Genomic DNA, 20,502 nt, shown 5'->3' on the forward strand with positions numbered 1-20,502 from the left:
TACATCTGGGTATACTGGAGATCAGTAAAGGCACTAAAATATATATCAAAGATGTAGTTTCAGGACTTTTGATGTGGCACATTGTGTCCAGAGACATATTGTCTGGAGACATAATCATTAACCTAATTAAAAAGTAATCACGGATTTATGTTCCCTGATTTAAGCATTTGAGGATGAGTGCTTTAGTCGTACAAATATATATATATATATAAATATATATAAATTTTTTCATTTTAATGTGTTCAGGAAATCAGCAGCAACGCTGTCTTCGTGGAGGGAACCACAGGCACTACTGATATCTGCCAGGGCCAGCTGGGTGAGTCGCTGCACAAGTTCTTGATATTTTAAACCTAAGTCTAATGGGATAAGGCTTGGTCACATCTTAGGAAGGAGAAGATCACTGAAGAATGGCCTGTGGGCATGAGCACAATCAGAAAGACATCTGCCCTGGCGAGAATCTCATATCTAGTCTTCCTCTTATCATGCAGATTTTCTCTCATCCTTTCTCTCGCTGCCTTCTCGTTTCTTTCTCTCCTCATCTTTGCATGAGCCCCGTTATAATGTTTAATATCCCATTCCCGTTTTCCCCCTCGAGCTGTGAGGCTTATGCAGGTCTCCAGCTCCTTCTGAAGACGCCCCACTGAGAGCTGTAAAACAGAGCTGCCTCGGGGCCTTCACATCAAAACAAAAAAGGAAGGGGAGGCATGGAGGGATGGTTTGGCATGCATATGCTCCCTTCCCTCCTCCCTTCTCAACTTTAACAATTATTTTGCCCTCTTTTTTTCTCCAACTCACTCATCCCCCACTCACTCACTCACTCAGTCTGGTTTTGATTGCTGGTAAACATGCAAGCTCGGAAAATCCTGCGGCATATTTGCAACTTTACTCCCTTTAATCAATGACAGCTGAGATGTGATGTTGTTGTTGTTGGTCAAAGTGTCTCTACAGTGTGTACCACTGGTTTTCAGACGTACACAACACACAACCAGCCTATTTCTCTCTATCTACCTCATCTATGACTAAAGCACTCATCCTCAAATGCTTAAATATAAATCTGTGATTGCTTTCTAATTAGGTTTATGATTAAGTCTCCGGACCCAATATGTGCTACAGAGTACAGTGGCTTTCCAATATCTGTACATTTTTCCCCAGATTTTCCCTTTTTCATGTGAAGTAGAGCTAAACCAGGATAAAACTTGTCTGTATTCTCTTGATGTATTTGTACACATGATACGAATACATAATAGAAGTACATAGTAGAAGTAGAAGCTGAAGCTGATTTCGTTCTATCCAACACTGTAGATTAACGGAGCATATCATTGACCGATGTGTCAGTATGATTACACAGAGGGAAACACCCCCTAGATTTGTTGTCCATTTGAGATGATTTATTTAAGCCCACCTTGGTTGGAACGAAACAGCTGGCTAACTGCAAACATAGCTTTTTGCATGGTTTCATAGCAGTAGTATAGAATTACTGTTAGGTGTGTGATAGTACTGTAATTGGGTAGATTCATGCATGTAGGATGGTGTCATTATGTTTAGCTATGCTTGAGAATCTTGGACAATAAAATGTCAATCATATATGCTCATTAGGATATAAGGTCAAACTCAGACCCACTCAAATCCTTCTTATCCCATATGGCACCTCATATACAACAAACTATTCTAATTGTGAATATATGGTGTGTGTGCAAAATGTTCAGACAAAATAAAAAGGCATTTTTTGGTAAAAGTGAAAAATGAGAGTTGAGTAATGATTCTGGGTTTGGGTCTGGAGGAAGCATGATGTTATTCAGTTAAATTGTTGACCATCTCTAAACCCTTCTAGGCAGATGAACAGCTGTTTACTGTTACGCAGGAATGTTAATGTGTGTGTTCGTGTGTGTGTGTGTGTTTGTGTGTGTGTGTGTGTGTGCGTGTGTGTGCATCGATCACAGACTTGGTTATCTGTGTTTTGAACCAGTACTGATATGTGCTGTCATTTTCATGACAGTAAATTCTGATGTTTTTTTTTCTTGATAATGTTTACCTCCCTTCCCTGCATGTATTCTTTAGGTAACTGCTGGTTGCTTGCTTCTCTCTCCTGTCTCACTATGCACCCGACTCTGTTTGAGAAAGTGGTCCCATCAGGACAAACCATGGATGCATCCTATGCTGGAATCTTCCGCTTCAGGGTAAGACAGATGAATGCCAGTTACGACTGGAAATTCACTGTCGAGACTAATCAAGTACACGTTCTTAAATTCAAAAGATGGTGTTTATTAACATATGAATATGCAGGGAGAAAATTAATGAATGGAATTGTACACTGTGAGGGTGTCAGAGGTCATGCATTTACATAAAAGATCTGATTTATGAGCTGGAGTGAGGATCGAGGTTAATTTTTCATGTGTGTGTGAGAGATTTAGACAGGGGTGCTAATAAGCATTATCTAGCCCTTCATCCTCAGGGGTGTTGTGGGGATTGTTCCAGATATCCTTTCACTCCCCCCAAACATCCCATCATCTCATGCTGACATACATTCCCCAACCCCCATCAACACACCTCCCACACATGCTATCATTATTCATTCAAAAGCAATCTTCAGTATGGTATCTTGGTGTTACTCCTGTGTTTGGCACAAGCCTTGAACATCCATCCAGGTGGTTAAGACTTTTTGACATGTTTTCTTAAATAAGTGCCTTAGGGGAAGGTGAGGGAAACAGACACATCAGCTTCCTGAAAGCGTAAAAGTACATTCAGCTCCCCTTTCCTTCAGCCACATGAACAGACTTCCTAAATAATTTAACTGAGCTGCCTGTTCCAATAAGTAAACATCTGAACCGATGAATCTTTAAATGATATTTAAAGGGATTCAATGAATACTTTGTGGAAAATGTGCATTTTGGGTCATCAACCTCAAATATTTCAGCAACCAAGATATATTCAGTGTCTGAAAAATGCTTGTTTGGTTTTATACTGGAGCTATGAGGATAATGTAGATCGGGGGTTCATGCACTTTTTGAATGCAGGGACCCCTTTAAGTTAACATTAATTATAAGACTACTTATGTTTGATTTATTAAAGTTTGGATTAAACCCATTCAAATGGCCAGTGGGGTTTTCTATTTTCCACAACTGTAACAAAACTTAAAAATTCACAGACCCTTGGCTATGCTATACCCAGACCCCACTTTGAGGCCCATGGATGTAGTTAAGTAATAACAATCTATCTGACCCAAAATCTGCTTTTTGTAAGTGCAGACTTAAATATTTATGTACATGCTTCAAATAATGGTGTAAGTTTTAATGGTGTAAGTCCTACTTGGAAAAATGGAACTACAACTATGTGCTATAGTATGCATTACCTTAGGACAAAATAAATATTTTTATTATTATTATTATTATTATTATTATTATTATTATTATTATTATCGCTACAATAAAGATAGTGTTAGGATACTTTATCACAAACATTTTTTATGACATTTCTTTAACATGTATGGAAGGATTATCTAGTGTCGTTATCAGTTTACCACCACGGGACATTTTGCTATGGTATAAGAGGAATAAAAAACTTTAGGACATGCTCTAAATGGAAAAGAATCAACTTTGGTGCAGTAATAATAATGCTGTTTCGCATCATGCAACAATACACAACCACGTCATTGAATATTTTCCTGTAACAGCATTCCCACAAGTATGTTATTCCTTACTTAGCAATCATGGAAGCATTTTACATGTAAACTTGAGTAAACTGCAGGACATAACTTCAAAGCATAGTTGAGCCCAAGGTGTTTAGTGAGGTAATGCAGGGGAGACATGGGTGCCTCTTATTATATATGTGGTTTTCTGGTGAGAAAGCAGGAGAGAGAGATAAAAGAAAGGTAAAAGAAGGTGCACATCTGTTGTTTATGGTATTATGGTATGATGATTTATGCGTTCTGACATGTAGCCTTTGCCCAAGGGCATGAATGCACAGATACACAGTGGCTATGTGCATAGCCCGCTATATTCATACCTATAACAGGTCAGCACAAGCCGAGTAATTCTGTTGAAGTTTCTGTTGAATTCTGTTGAAGTGACAACCTCCTCTGACCCGCTCAGGAAGCTAGTAGATGGAGTGCTGACAAGTACAAATAGTTTTCAAAGAGGATGACATTAAATATAGTATAATGCTGCATCAGCAAGTGGTTAAAAAAAAAAAAAAAAAGGAAGACTGCTAGAATATTGAACAGTTACAGAACTAGAATATTGAACAGACTGTTATATAACTTAGAACTGAGTTTTCTCTTATTGTAACCTGTTTAAAAAGTAGGCTGGACTGACATCCACATACACACACACACTACCTGTACTACCTGTTATAGCATACTAAAACTGTACTGGTCAGTGCTACACTGTCACTTACTGTGCCTATTGAGCAGTGGTGGTGGACAGTTAAGGCGCTGGGTTACTGGTCAGTAGGTTGAGGGTTCAAACCCTGGTATGGCCAAGCTGCCACTGTTGGACCCTTAACCCCATTTGCTCCAGGGGCGCTGTATCATGGCTGACCCTGCACTCTGACCCCAACTTCCTGGTATGCTGGGGTATGCAAAGAAAAGAATTTCACTGTAACGTATAGGTTACAATGCTCATAATTGTCCTGTTTTAGTAAGTACTGAACTGTCTTGTGTTGTTTGCATGTGCACTTTATGTAAAAATGTGTAGGTCTTATTTAGTTTTGTGTCATCTCTTGTAGTTAGTGTATTGTTTTATGCAGCACCATGGTCCTGGAGAAACATTGTTTCATTTCACTGAATATTGTACCAGCTGTATATGACAATTGAAATGACAATATCCTGTTACAATGCCACCTCTGAAGGGGTGGGATACAATATATTAGGCAGCAAGTGAACAGTCAGTCCTCAAAGTTGATGCTTTGACGTTTGTGTCAGAGCATCTCCAAAACTTCAAGTCTTGTCGGGTGTTCTCATTGTGCAGTGGTTAGTACCTACCAAAAGTGGTCTAAGGAAGGACAACCAGAGAACCGGCAGCAGGGTCATGGGCGCCCAAGGTTTGTTGATGCATGTGGGGAGCGAAGGCTAGCCCACGTGTCCGATCCCACAGAAGAGCTACTGTAGCTCTGTAGTACAAATTGCTGAAAAAGCTAATGCTGACTATGATAAAAAGGTGTCTGAACACACATTGCATCGCGGCTTGCTGTGTATGGGGCTGTGTAGCTGCAGACCGGTCAGAGCATCCATGCTGATCCCTATCCACTACACCTACAAGCACCTACAATGGGCACGTGAGCATCAGAAATGGACCATGGAGCAATGGAAGAAGGTGGCCTGGTCTGATGAGTCACATTTTTTTTTTACATCATGTGGATGGCTCGCAGCATGTGCGTTACTTACCTGGGGAAGAGGATGTCACCAGGATGCACTGTGGGAAGAAGACAAGCTAGCAGAGGCAGTTTGATGCTCTGGGCAATGTTCTGATGGGAAACCTTGGCTTCTTGCATTCATGTAGATGTTACTTTGACACGTACCACCTACCTAAACATTGTTACAGACCAAGACCAAGTGCAGTGGCCTCTTTCAGCAGCAATTGTTCAGGAATGGTCTGAGGAACATGACAAAGGTGTTGACTTGGCCTCCAAATTCCCCAGATCTCAATCCGATCGAGCATCTGTGGGATGATCTGGAAAAACAAATCTGATCCATGGCTGCCCCACCTTGCAACTTACAGGACTTAAAGGATCTGCTAACGTCTTGGTATCAGATACCACAGCACGCCTGTTGATATGAGGAGCATTTTTGGAGGGAGTCTCCAGTGTCAGTGCTTTTTAGCCATCAGAGATAAGTCTTGTTTACATGGCATTTTTTTTATTTCATTAACTTCAAGATAAAGAAAAAAGAGGTATAGCTGTTATAATGCTAATGATACCAGGAACTTATTTCATGTATGTTCCACAGCATTAAATGGAACAATAAAAGGATAAAGAGTCTGACATGTCATGCTTCAATAAATAAACATTTTAATTATTGTCAAATTACTGTGGTATAAGAGGAGTAATATGTGGCAGGGCATGCTGTAGGAATTATGGGGTGGTAGGAAATGGTCCGATCATGAAATCAAGAAAAATATTATATATTTTTGATATTAATTATTAAATTTTATATAATATTAAATAAACAAAAATTCGAGAATATCTAGGTCCTGTTTAGTTTCACTGAAGTTACTAAATAAGTTATCGTAGTTACTAAATTATATGCTCTTAGATGGTTGACTAAATAATCTTTACATTCCCTGTGTGATTTCCCTCTGGATTCTCCCACCTCCTAAAAACATGCTGGTAATTGAACTGGCCAATTTCATGCAAATATATATGTGTGTGTGTGTGTGTGTGTGTGTGTGTGTGTGTGATGTCCTGCAATGGATTGGCGTCCCTTCCAAGGTTGTATTTCCACCTTGCGCCCTATGTTCCCGGAATAGGCTCCAGATCCACTGTGATTCTGATCAGCTGATTCAAGCAAAATGATTTCAAGTGAAAACCAGTTAAGCCTATGTATAAAAAGACTTAACCAGTGCTCTTATGAATAGGAAGATAAATGCATTATGTAGCCTGATTAGATTAATCAAGATCTCAACCAGTTGCAATTAGATTTCACTGGATTATATTGCAATTAAATATGGTCACACCGTTTGCAATGCACCTATACCATACTATCAGTATTTAATATGCGTCTATTGTTTTCTTAACCATAAATGCTAAAATAGCGGGTGTTCAAAAATAATGTATCATCACAGGTCTAATTAAAGTCATTGTCCGATACTAGAAATAGAATTAGTCCGGCTATTAACCCAATTATCTGAAGTGACTCTCTCTCTCTCTCTCTTTCACTCTCTCTCAGTTCTGGCAGTATGGTGAGTGGGTGGAGGTGGTGGTGGATGACAGGTTGCCCGTGCGAGGAGGCCGTCTGCTCTTCAGCTATTCGCGCACTAAGAACGAGTTCTGGAGCGCCCTGGTGGAGAAGGCTTACGCCAAGTCAGTGATAGCATATGTGTGTGTGACTGTGTGAGATCGTGTGGGATAGAAGAGTAGCAGTGACACAGCTTCCTGACGCTCTTAGGCCGCTTTTACAGTCTAATTGCGTGTAAACAAATGACTGTTGACATACTACTCGCTATTCATGCGTCAGTAGAGTCCTGATGAAGAGCGGACAGAATCAAAATGTGATCCAAACCAATTTAATACATGGTTTTTGTATGTAGATTGCAGTGCTTGTGTTGGTATCATGGAGAAGTGTGTAAAATATGTTCAAACAATATATGGGAACCAATTGGCAACATTACCACAGTACAATTGACGGGTCCTGACAAAAAAAAAAACTACTTTTTTATACAAAAACTGCGCTTTTATGTAAAAACTAAAAAAAAAAAAAAGGCTAAATGTTAGAGTAAGATTTATGTGTAGTATAGCATTAACTACATGCATTAATAATCATTTATGTCTTAGACTATCCTCACAAGGAGAGTAAGACTTTACTAACGTGTGTATATGTGTGTGTGTGTGTGTGTGTGTGTGTAGGTTGATTGGCTCCTACAACAGTCTAAAGGGAGGCAATATTTCTGAGGGGATGGAGGACTTCACGGGTGGCATTGCCTACACTCGTCCTGTTTCCTCACGCACGCCTCCCGTCCTGTGGAGGACTCTGACTGCGGCGCTGTCCAGAGGCAGCCTACTAAGCTGCTTCATACAGGTACACACACACACACACACACACACACACACACACACACACACACACACACGAGTTTCCGAAGAAAAAAACTAATAGAAACCACCACAGAAATTCTAATGGTTTTCACTACAAATACCATTACAGACCATCAGCTTACCATTAAAACCTTTACCTTTACTATTATTGGTCCTTAATGGTATCGACTAATTATAACCTGCCACCAATAGAAGGCAACAGATTACTAGGAGAGACCCACAGGGACCATTACAGTTTCCATTAAAACCAATACAATTCCCATTATAACCATTAACACCATTATAAATACTTAAACCATTATCAATCCTGTGAGGGTTTCTATTGTTTTGGGTTTTTTAACAGGGTTAGATCTGGTTCCTCTCAAGGTTTCTTCCTCATGTTGTCTCAGAGAGTTTTTCCATGCTAGTCTCTTCTGACTTATTTCATTAACATTAGAGATCTAAATCTACATCCGGGTTTCTGTAAATCTGCTGTGTCTATTAATAAAAGTGCTGTACAAATAAAATTGAACTGAAGAGAATGTTTGATTTTCTGAACTTTCCTTCCTCTAGCTTTAAGCTATGAGACTAATGCAATGTCATTAACAAATAATTGAAGCTTATAGGCTAGCATTGTGCGGACTGCATGCCTAAATCATCACACTGTGTAATATTGAATCATTTTCCTCAATAAATAAATGACCAGGTATAATACTTTTCTCGCATTTGTTTAATTGGGTTTGTTTTTATATACTTTTAGAACTTGTGTGAAACTCTGATGATGTTTTAGGTCATATTTATGAAGAAACATAGCAAATTCCAAAGGGTTCACAAACTTTCAAGCACTACTGTAGGCTTGTAGCTTCAATATAAAACGGAAAAGAACATTTCAGACACCAACCATGTTGTGCTGATCAACTCCAAGGGAAAAAAATTTTGTAAATCTTGTTTATTTGACATTATCATGATCTGTGCAGTATGTTCCTTTGCTACATGCTTCATAACATAGCAGATGACAGCTGGATTTCTAATTAATCATGATTGATTAGAAATATTGAAACCCAGATTGCTTTCACATTTTAAGTTTTACATTGAGTCATACCAGATGTTTGGTTTGAATACACAACATATCTCATTTATGCAAGTTATACATTATAGCCATCATCCTTTCCTTTCCAATTTTTTCCTTTTGAAACATTTTCAGAGGAGTGGTTTGGTACCTGTGAAGTGTATGCTTGGTGTGCTAGACATTCAGAGGTAAAATGAGATTTTTCCTCACACGCATCTGCTCTGTTCAGTTGTATGTGTTTTTAACAACTGGAAAGTCAACTTGATTGTATTCATATAGCATATTTAGCCAAATTGAGGCTTAGATGTTAGCACGTTTGCCTTGCACTTCCGAGGTTGGGGGGTTCGAATTCCGCCTCTGCCCTGTGTGCATGGAGCTTGCATGTTCTCCCTGTGCTTCGGGGGTTTCCTCCACCAGTCCATGATGCGTTGTAGGCTGATTGTCGTGGGACCCAGGACCACCCAGGGTGTCCTGTCTTGTGTCCTGAATTCCCTAGAATAGACTCCAGGCACTTTCCCTTTTGACTAACTGCTACAGATGGCAGCTATAATGAGCCCATACTTCATCTCTACCTAAAGAGAGTAATGCAGCAGCGCTTTAGACTTTTAGTCCTTAGTTCTCTCCTAGACAGATCAGCTTCCAAAGCTTCAAATATCATGCTAATGACACCACTCTGATTGCTAACTAGCCGAGCCAAGTCTCATTCTGGAAATTTGAGTCCAGACTTTGCTGTCTTCACTATTTCTATGTTGGAGTTCTCATTAATGACATCGAAACACCCCTTTGTCTGAAATTCATATCATGCTGTTTGAGACAATGGTTATTGTAGTTCTGTTTGTTTGTTTCTATTTTATTTTATTTTTTTGGTTTATTTTCTTCTGTGTGCAGGCCAAAAGCGTGAAAGAGATTGGCAGTGTGACTCCAGAGGGGCTGGTCAAAGGTCATGCCTATGCCATCACTGCCACAGATAAGGTAAGATATCTAGCTGCATACAGTACATACTGCATGAGACAAGGTTAATTTAATTTACCGACTTTCAGCTGTTTACAATGAACAAATCAAACAAAAGCAATTGAAATAGTTTAACACAACGCAAGTGGTTTCCCCAAATTAAACTGAAAATGCAACTTATAATGATTTCTCGAGTTTCAAAATTACTCACCCCCCTAAATAGAATCCCTCACAACAGCAGAAATATGTAAAACAGGTGTTGTTTCAAGCACACCTGATACATCTAATTAAGGGCATCATTAGTTGCACCAGGTGTGCTTGAGCTGGAACACATGAAATACCTGAACTGGCTTGGGGCAGAAAATATGAAATACCTCGACGGGGCAGAAAAAGGAAGATATCAACGGCTACAACCAGATTTCGGAGAAGGCAGGTTGTGAAAAACCCTCCACTGACTGCAAAATACGTGCAGCAAGACTTGGTGTAACAGACACAGAGGTTCCAGTGAGCACAGTATGGTGTGTACTAAAGGCAGAAGGTTTCCATGCCAGAACTCCAAGTCATGCACTACTACTGACCCAAAAGGACAAGAAAAGTCCGCTCAAAATCATATAAATAAGCCACAGAAGTTTTGGGATTCTGTTCTGTGGATGAAACAAAACTTTTGGAACTTTTCAGCACAATGGATCAGCGGTATGTCTGGAGGAAGAAGAATGAAGAAAGAACACTCTGTCCACAGTCAAGCATGGTGGTGGCTCGGTGATGCTCTGGGGCTGCTTTGCATCCTCTGGCACTGGAAACCTGCAGCGTGTGGAAGGCAAGATGGATTCACTGAAGTATCAGGAAATCCTAGGAGAAAACATCATGCCCTCTGTGAGGAAGTTGAAGCTTGGGCTTCATTGGACCTTCCAACAGGACAATGATCTCAATCTTACCTCAAATTCCACCAAGGCTTGGTTTCAGAAGAAGTCCTGTAAGATTCTACAGGGTCATCACAGTCACCTGACTTGAACCCCATCAAAAATCTCTGGTGGGATTTGAAGAAGGCACTTGCAGCACGCAAACCCAAGAATATTGCTGAACTGGATGCCAATGCTCATGATGAATGGGCTAAGATTCCTCAGGAACGCTGCCAGAAGCTATACATCTCATTTGCAGCAGGTCATAACAGCAGAAGGGTGCCCTACTAAGTACTAAAGATGCTCGCCATGAAGGGATTGAATAATTTTGAAACTGGAGAAATCATTATAAGTTGCATTTTCAGTTGAATTTGGAGAAACCACTTGAAGCATTCGTTGTGTTCAACTATTTCCATTGTGTTTGTTTGATTTGTTCATTGCAAACAGCTGAAAATCTGTACATTTTGACAATAAACCCGATTTGCAATGGGGGTTGAATAATTTTGATTGCAACTTTAGTTAGTGTGTGTATGTGTCCATAGGTGCACAAGAAAGCAGAGGAGGTGTTACTGGTGAGACTGAGAAACCCCTGGGGATTTGTGGAGTTCTGTGGACCATGGAGTGACAAGTGAGAAATGGTTCAGTTTTCATTTTAGCGCTAAAAATTGTGTCCTCCTAATAGCTGTTAAGCTGTTTTGTGTGTGTGTGTGTGTGTGTGTGTGTGTGTGTGTGTGTGTGTGTGTGTGTGTGTGTGTGTGTGTGTGTGTGTGTGTGTGTGTGTGTGTGGACAGGAGTAAAGTCTGGGATGGCATAGACAGTGCAGAGAAGACCAGAATCAAATTGAACATCGAAGAAGATGGAGAATTTTGGTACATAAACATCAAAAGCATATTTTTTCCCCCTACAAAATGTTCTTCATCAAATATGTGCATAATAGTGATGCACATAGGTTTTCAGTTCTGTACTAAATATAAATGATTTTTTTTGTCCAGGATATATAATAAGAATATCCTGGTTACTCAGTATATACTGTTTTTTTACTATGAACATTTTAAATGACTCTCATTAAGTTTTAGACAAATATGTCAACAAAACAAACTACCTTAGTCTTCTCATCAGCAAAATATGTCATGATGTAAAAGTTGGCTAGTTGATAGATTATATGATATGTTTATAATTAGTGGAGTAAGTGCATGTTCAGGTCAATATTAAGAATTTTCTTCCATGCCGTTAATCCTACATATATTGTAAAATCAACCAGCAATATTGCTAATACCTTCCCCATTGCTCAGAAGTGTTCATAACAAAAGTAAATATGGTCAATTTAAACAAGTCTAACAAGTCATACTCATAAACAAGTTGTTGTTTATGAGTATGGTTTCTGGATTACAGAGCAAAAATATTGGCGGTCTCTGAGTGGGTGGGATGGCCCTCTCTTCTCTGTCAATAACGGTGTATCTAGCCAATCGTGTGAGCCTTGAGCTCATGTATGCAGAAGAGGGAAGATAGCACTTTTCTCTGAGTGTGTTACACTGCCCCATGTTGCAGCATGAGCAATAGTTTGAAAAGTTGGCTGGCCTCACGTAGCTCGGCGGAAGCACGTGTTAGCCTTCATCTTCTGTGGAAGAGCTGTCATATGATATGGGAGAGCTGGCTGATGTGTGGGAATTGGTACATGACTAAATTAGGGAGAAAATGAAGAAAAAAAGAAGTGCTCAATTCTGATAAGGTTCTTCTTATTGGTTCAGAAGGTATTGGTTACATTGCTATAACAACTCTGACATTAGTTCTGGCTGCTAGTAAATCAGTTTTATTTTAATGAGCTTGTTATAATATGCTACCATTTCTATAGGCTAGTAACAGCTCGTTCACAGGGACTTGTACAACGAGCACTCCACATAATCTCAGACTAATAATAAATGGATTTTTAAAAGAGGTATTTAACAAAATATAATCACTGATATGGTGAAACTTTCTGTAAGGGGACATTTATGTAATACAATATGGAAGGAGTCTCCAGTGTAAGTGCTTCGCAACAACTGTACGTTTTCTGCTACGGGAAAGTTTAGGGATGGACAGTGTTGCGCCTTGCAAAGTTTTCTCACTAGCATTTTTGACTTATTAACTAAAAAGTGATAGAACAACTGTGTGTGTGTGTGTGTGTGTGTGTGTGTGTGTGTGTGTGTGTGTGTGTGTGTGTACACGTAGGATTGGGGTGCAGGATTTTTGCAAGCTGTTTGACACAGTGGAGTTGTGTAGTGTGGAACCTGACTCTGATGCTGGAGAGGAAGGGAATGCCACTGACATCTCCTCTTGGTCCTTGACCTCCCACAAGGGATCCTGGGTGCCCATGTGCTCTGCAGGGGGCAGTCGCAAAAACGCACGTAAGTATGTGTGTGTGTGTTTGCATATGTGTGGTAATTATATTATTTAGAATGTTAACACAGATAGCAAACTGGATTTACGAATTATTGTGTGTAAAATAATAATAATTATTATTATTATTATCATTAATGAATAAATGGAATGTATGAAAATGTGTAAAAATCACAAAAAAATTTTTTAATGTTTATAATGTGATTATCAAAACACAAATAAACCAAGCATCTTTCCCTCTCAGTTTCCTGTTTGTTTTGTTTCTAATATATATATATTTTTTTACAAATATTGATTTTTTTTATTTCCAACAGGAACTTTCTGTAAGAACCCACAGTTCCACTTGGTCCTGTCGCAGCAGGACGTGGAGGACGTGGAGCTCGACGAGGATGATTTGGACGGCAGGGATGATGACGATGATGGTGCTGCAGCTCAGGCAAAGAGCAGTGTGGACAAACACAAAGAGAAGATAAAGAAATGCACGGTACTGATAGAGCTGCTGCAGAAAGACCGTCGACTGAAAGACAAAGTCAATTTCCTTTATATTGGATACCATATCTACAAAGTGAGAACCTGATGCACTATTACACTTTATAGGCTTGTCATTAGTAAAGGCTTAAAGGTGCAATAGGCAATATTTTACATTTCTTACTAATACAAATATTGTGGAAAATTATTATTCTGTCTCTCTGCCCTTCTCTGTGAACTTCCTGTTTGTCTTTTAGGTGCCTCCTGAGGTGAGTAACACTTCACATATGACTGATCTGTTTTAACTGCATAAGCATGAAACCCAATCCATTCCTCCTTCTATCCCAATAGCTGCAGGACAGTACAGGATCTTTCAGCCAGGCGTTTTTTGATGCTAACCCACTGGTGGGCCGCTCTGGACAGTATCGTAACGTGCGGGCTGTGTGGAGGAAGGTGCATTTGGACCCGGGGCACTACATCATTGTGGTGTCCACACAGAGGCCCAACCAGCCCGGGGTTTTTTTCCTCCGCATCTACGCCAAGAAAGGCAACACACTGGGGTACGCTGGAGTGTTGAATATACAGTAGCAGGCGGGAGGAAAAACACTGGCATAGCATTTCATACAGTCTTAAAAGTTTTTAAGAAGTGAAATGAATGAGAATTTTATGCCTTATGTCTTCACAACCTCGAGCTCTTAAATTATAGATGCAAAACTCTTACAAGAATAAATAGTCAACATCTTAGTTCTGCTCCTTTTGACTTACTTTAGCTTCCCAATAAATGTTGAGCAATTTTCAATAAGCTTTGGCCCATATAATTTGTCAACTTTTTTTTTAATTATTATTATTATTTCTTCATAATGTTCATATCACATGCAATGCACTCTGCAAACAAATCATTATTTACACTGACATTGTCATTTGTTACACTGCCAGTTTAGTTTTAAATATTGTTTATAAATCAGTCTTTCTAGAATTTTTTTTAAACTGAATATACTGTAGCCCCTTAAACTCTCAGCTTCCTATTCAGTTTTTCATATTGATATTTCAGTAACTATTCAGTACCTATATTGAAACTAACAGGAAATGTATGTAGTTGCAAGAGTGAGGAAAAATCTGGGCCCATTGATGGGTCCTGGGTGTTTAAATGGAGATTTTAAAATGACAGTCATTTAAGTTGTTAGATATTTTCCCATTTTAAAGCCTTTAAAAGTAAGTCCTGACAGTAAAGCATTTGCACGTCTGTGAAATGATCTTTAATAACACCCCCTAATTCGGCATTTTATTTCCATTTCTCTTCTCAATTTGGTCACCTGCCAAATCTCACCCAGCCTGTCATACAACAGCCACCAAATGGGGAAAGTGAAGGCTAACACTTGCTTTCTTCAAGACATGTGACGCCAGACAACCACAAGCTTTTGATCTATTGCTCAGTGCAAAGCGCTGTCTACCCTCTTCTGCATACATATATGACTGTGAATGGCTAGTGCTGCTGTGATTGACGGATGAGACATGAGAAAATATGCTATCCCTCCACCCAAAGAGCATGTCCAATTGTACTCCTCTTTCTTTTGTCTATTTTCAGTTTTCTTTCTTTCATGTTGTTTCCCATATTCTTTCTTCCATTTTCCCACTTTTTCCATTAGTTTTCTTTCTTTTACTTCTCTATTTCTTTTGTTATTGTCACAACTGTGTCTTAAGCAAATGTCTTGAAAGTAAATTTTCTTTCTACCATTTTTTTTTTTTTGCCTTTTTCCATTTTCTTTTTTTCTATCTCCCAAGCAGTTATGTTCTCTTGGACTTCCAGCCGTAAATGGCATCGTCAGGCTTTGAACTCCTGACCTCTTGACGATAGCCAGAACTTTTCTGTTGTGCCATTGAGGAGTAAATAGGTTATAGTCCGTTTATATATAACCTGTAAAGTCTGTTGTAAACTTCATTATTAACTTTTTTGTTTTGTTTTAGATCATGATGTTTACATTTATGGCAAATGCCTTTATCCATAGTGACTTACAGTTATCTCATTTATACAACTGAGCAGTTGAGTTTTAAGGGCCTTGCTCAAGGGATTTGAACTCACAACCATCTGCTCAGAAGGCCAACATCTTAAGCAGTCTTATTACTACCTGAGTCAGGTGTGCTAGGTACTGAACTGAATAAAGTATTATATATCCATTTGCAGAATTAAGGACCTCTGTATTTAATGATTATATCCAGCTGATTAGAAACCGTATTGAAACTTCTTCCTCTGTTCTCAGGGTTCGTGAGATCACCTGTCCTACTGCTTTTACCACAGTGAGTATGAGTGTGTTGGAGTTAATGAGAAGCAGAGCTACAATAGCCTCACTAGTCACACTTTAACAAACTTACTTACTGTGTCTGTTTGTCCTGAAGACTGTAATGTCAAACCCTCCATCACCTGAGGATCAGAGAATGGTGCAGAAGTGGTTTGATGAACAAGCTGGACCGGTAAGTATCAGTGCAGGCAGAATTTGATGAATTGACTTTAATATGATGTGTGTATAGAAGCAGTAACTGATATCACTTCTCTACTCAGGATGACAAATTAAACGCGCTGGAGTTTATGAAGCTGCTCAACACAGGTCTGAGAATTCTAACTCTAATTTTAGTGTATCACAAGTTGTGGATAAAATACATTCACCAAAATGAATTCATGATTTTCTTACTTTCCTCTATAGATGTAGATCCCTGGCCAAAATAGGATTCGTGGTACACTTCTTTTCGACTGTATTTGAGTCAAAGATGAATCGTTTTTATTTTAGTTCACTTTGCAGAAAATGACGAAGGTGGATAAATATTCAGTCATTCATTCATCTTCAGTAAGCGCTTTATCCTGATCAGGGTTTTGGGAAATCCAGAGCCTATCTAGGGAACACTGGGTGTGAGATGGGAATACACTCTGATTGGTACTCCAGGTCATCGCTGAGCACCAAGCACACACACACATATTCACACACTCATTCACACACTCAATCACACCTAGCAATGATATTGAGTCATCAGTCTGCATAAATATTCCATGATATAATTGTCTGACTTCATTGTGTTTTTATTTTCCTGTACAGTACATACAGTCAGGTCCATTAGTATTTGGACAATGTGTGATTGTGCTCTGTGATGGGTTGGCACCCCATCCAGGCTGTCCCCCACCTTGTGTCCTGAGTTCCCTGGGATAGTCTCCAGGCTCCCCGTGACCCTGTGTAGGATAATTAAAAATGGAATGTTACAGGGCAAGTTCAGGAATAAAAAGCTCTATGGGTGTAATAAATAGATGTGTAATGTTGCACATTAAAATAATGAGTACAATAGCTGAGTATTTGGATTATGTTCATAATACAAATATGTACTGAGTGGTGAATGGAATTTTTTTTCCACAGATGTTATCAGTGGTTATCACTGTAGAAAAGCGCCTGCTTTGGACTTGAGTGTATTGTGGTACCAGTAATGGCCACCAGGTGGTGGAGTTGGGCAGAGCGTGTACTGGATCTGTGTATGATTCCGGTTCATGAACTGAATCAACCTCACGTCCCCCTTATTACTAGCACATGGTCTGTAACTCAGCACAGTGCTGTGTTGTACTCACTGTTGGGCCTCACACGCTTTCTGTTTGTACTGCAGTGCTAGAGAAGGACTACCATGTTCCTCTGGAGACCTGCAGACAGCTCATTTTCACACAAGATGTATCCTTCCATCTGGAAGGGGGGATTCATCTCATTTCCCCTTCGTACTTCCTTTTTTGTATACTAAGGTGCAGAGTGCTGTGAGCGAGAATCCAAAGTGTGTGTTCAACATTCTTTATTTTTCTTTAAGTATTTTTTCTTTCTTTTTAACTGTCTTAAGCAAATGTCTTGAAAGATATTTTCATTTCCATTTTCTTCTTTATTCATCTTTTCCCCTTTCTTTTTCTTTCTTTCTTTCTTTCTTTCTTTCTGTCTGTCTTTCTTTCTGTCTTTCTTTGTCTTTTCCATTTCCATCTTTCATTTATATTTTCTCGTTTTCTTTCTTTCTTATTCTAATTGTCTTAAGCAATTGTTTTCTCCTTTTTTCTTTCTTTCTTTCCTAATTTTTCTCCCTTTCTTTCTTTCTTTGCCTCTTTTTACTCCCATTTTTGTTTCCTTACCCTCCTCCACCCCATTTTTTGCTCTTTTGTTCTTTCCTTCTTTTTGCTTGTTTGTTTGTTTGTTTGTCCTTTTTGTCCTTCTTGCTTGAGATGCTTTTTTTCGCCCCTCCTGGTTAGTATCCTGAGTGTGTAAATATATATAGACTGGCGGTAGAGGCAGACTGAGTCGTGATCAGGCTGATAATCTCCTCTCAACTCTGCGCAGTCTGCAGGTACCCGAGCCTCCTCTCCTAAACTGATTTGCTATGGCAACGTAAACATTTTAAATAGCAGAAATACCACACTTAATGATGATGCTAGCATAGTTTTGGGGGAAATTATTGTCATATTTCTGTCTCCCTGTCCTGTCTCTGAACTGAATCATTTCAGGCTTAATAAAAGTATGTTTGGTTAATCTACCCTCCCATCCTGCTGTTCTGCACAGCTGGAAAGCAGAGCTAGCGTGTAGTGAATGACTTACATTCCATTCCTGTGGCTGTGCTGTTTACTGAAGATGTAAATATCCATTTCTGAAACCTCTGGGGTTTTTGTGTGTGTGTGTGTTCAAGTCAATCTTTCTTGAGCATGATGAGGATTCATCTGGAACCATTAGTCCTTTTGAGCTCAGTCAAACTCTTAAAGCAGCAGGTACGAGCTTTAAACACACTCTCTCATACACACAGATGCACAGAAACACCTGTACAGGACCCAAGGGGAATCCATAGATTAACATAACGTGAATTCCCATATTTCTCTCTCTCTCTCTCTCTCTCTCTCTCTCTCTCTCTCTTTCTCTCTCTCGCTCTCTTTCTCTCTCTCTCTCACTTTTCTCTCTCTCCCCTCTCTCAGGTATGCAGTGTGATAATAACATACTACACATGCTTTGGGAGCGCTTCGGCTCTGGAGAGCAGCAGTTGCCTTTCTACATCTTCGTGTCATGTGTTACTAGACTGCAAGTCCTCTTTTGTAAGCAACTCTATTACAGCAGAATTCCCACATGTATTACACAATCCAAACACACACACACACACACACACACACAAACTGTAACATTTAGCAGATAGATTGGATACATACTGTACATACATAAGCTCAGTTACAGACATTTGGTGCGTCTCAATCAGCTCCCTAGCTCCCTATAGGTCTTGAATCAGTATATCGTGAACACGGGTTCAGCCACTGGTAAGGACCCTGTGTCACTACACATTTGGACAACGATAACTCAATTTCCACTAAAAACGACTTTTTAAAATCATTAAACACTTACAAGTCTTAAGACTCTTACAAACAAGCCATATATAGAACATCAAATAAAGCTAAAATCACTAACATAAGTAATCATTTGAGAGCTACAATGATAACAAGCTATGTAGATGAAGTTTGAATTTGTCTGCCTTTTTTTTTTTTTTTTCCAAGCTAAGAGGCTTCAGAAAATATGACGCCATTTCCATTAAGGCAACATAGTGAGCATCGATGCTCCCTGGTTTTTGCAGTGCATTGTGGGATTTTTTAAGGAGCAAACGTGGAAGGATTTTGTGATTGAGACGACCCTTAAAATGGCCATAAAATGATCACTGCCCTGACTACTGAACTAGGGAGCTGATTGAGACATACCCATACAGGAGCATGTCAAAAACTTAAATTTGGGCAGAATAAAATGTAAGGGGGAAAAAGTGACCGATCCTGGACAGTGCATTGTAACTACATGTTGTGCACGATGTAAACTAGTGCGGTTAGATTCCTTTTTCATATTCTATTCAAATTTCAATTTAGTATTCACTTTAGCATGTGACTACATTTTAATATTATCAAGTCTTCAGTGTTATAGTGCTATAATGTATATTGATGTTTTTGTGGATGAAACTTGAATGACATTTTTAGGCTCCGTGTAAAAATGTTTTTCTTTAATCCCCCCAAAACACAATAAGGCTGAATCCAAAAAAGGCTTCCTACTCACTATTTAAGGAATAAAACATGACATGGTTATCTGTCATAGGAAAATAATCACTTACTGGTTGGTGTGATGAGTTACCATAATGTCACCCTTTTTATCTGTTTATAGTTACTTACATGTAATGTTATGGAAAGTCCTCGAAACAAATTAGTTCATGTTATTACATACATTATAGTAAATAGAAACACTGCTCATTGCCTGACCAGTAATAATAAGAATAATTAATAAAACAAAAAAATGAAGCTTGCCATGTTACCGAATGTTACCAAAATGTTTGTGAATAAGATCAAAGACATTTAACCGTTTTATTTTCACACGCTTGTGTTGATGAGTTTTGGGATCAGGTGATTGGGATCTTCGCAATGTTGTCAATATACCTGCCGAGCATTACTAAGGTATTGCGCAGCTTTTATATCACTAGCACAGTGGCGTACAGGTGTTAAGGTGTTAATTGGAGGTATTGGAGGAATTTGACTGTCAGACATTTCTCCACAGCTCTGTTTGAGTCAGAAAGCAGCCTGGAGGTGAAGAGCAGAGGCATAAACGAGGTAGGATCTGTTATGATTCTTCTCCAGCTCCTTTCTTCTGCTTCTGCTACTGTAGCCCTCCTGGAACTAGAGAAATTAAGGCTAGACTTTTGTAGTTGTTGTGTAGCTTTGCCTCTCATTGGTTGCTCATGTTTAATGTTATGTTAAGAGCAAAGCCGGAAAAGCTTTTTTCCGAATGACTCTCACACGGAATTCTCAGTGAATCCAGGCTGATTCATTTTTAACCTTCAAGCTCACTTTGGGTCAAAAAGACTCATGTGAAATTATACTATATTAAGCAATAAGCCACGAGAGGGTGTGTGTTACAGTGATTTTATTGCAGTGGTCTCAGGCACAACACAAAACAGAGTGTCTAAAACCCCATTAGGATAAAATATGATAAATTATCATAC

The 20,502-nt window shown here is 39.2% G+C and overlaps 1 protein-coding gene across 6 annotated transcripts in view; it reads left to right on the forward strand.

Moving 5' to 3' along the window:
* The window catches only part of capn12 (calpain 12), a 37,327-nt gene that overhangs the window by 1,950 nt on the left and 14,875 nt on the right, over positions 1-20,502 (forward strand). For 3 of the 6 annotated variants that reach the window (XR_006981519.2, XR_008393853.1, XM_017466328.3), the window contains exons 2-20: positions 247-316; positions 2,059-2,177; positions 6,881-7,014; positions 7,558-7,729; positions 9,683-9,766; positions 11,187-11,272; positions 11,436-11,513; positions 12,853-13,028; positions 13,335-13,585; positions 13,746-13,757; positions 13,840-14,048; positions 15,747-15,783; positions 15,883-15,957; positions 16,046-16,091; positions 17,128-17,189; positions 17,773-17,841; positions 18,178-18,256; positions 18,458-18,574; positions 20,058-20,110. Coding sequence is in view for 2 of the 6 variants with exons in the window: in XM_017466328.3 (XP_017321817.3) it covers positions 247-316; positions 2,059-2,177; positions 6,881-7,014; positions 7,558-7,729; positions 9,683-9,766; positions 11,187-11,272; positions 11,436-11,513; positions 12,853-13,028; positions 13,335-13,585; positions 13,746-13,757; positions 13,840-14,048; positions 15,747-15,783; positions 15,883-15,957; positions 16,046-16,091; positions 17,128-17,189; positions 17,773-17,841; positions 18,178-18,256; positions 18,458-18,574; positions 20,058-20,110 (1,929 nt within the window). In the remaining 4 variants the exon portion in view is untranslated. The remainder of the gene's footprint in view (positions 1-246; positions 317-2,058; positions 2,178-6,880; positions 7,015-7,557; positions 7,730-9,682; positions 9,767-11,186; positions 11,273-11,435; positions 11,514-12,852; positions 13,029-13,334; positions 13,586-13,745; positions 13,758-13,839; positions 14,049-15,746; positions 15,784-15,882; positions 15,958-16,045; positions 16,092-17,127; positions 17,190-17,772; positions 17,842-18,177; positions 18,257-18,457; positions 18,575-20,057; positions 20,111-20,502) is intronic. The other 3 variants (XR_008393854.1, XM_053677877.1, XR_008393855.1) reach the window with 2 other exon arrangements.

This window comes from Ictalurus punctatus, chromosome 4, assembly GCF_001660625.3.
Source record: "Ictalurus punctatus breed USDA103 chromosome 4, Coco_2.0, whole genome shotgun sequence".
Taxonomy (NCBI): Eukaryota; Metazoa; Chordata; class Actinopteri; order Siluriformes; family Ictaluridae; genus Ictalurus; species Ictalurus punctatus.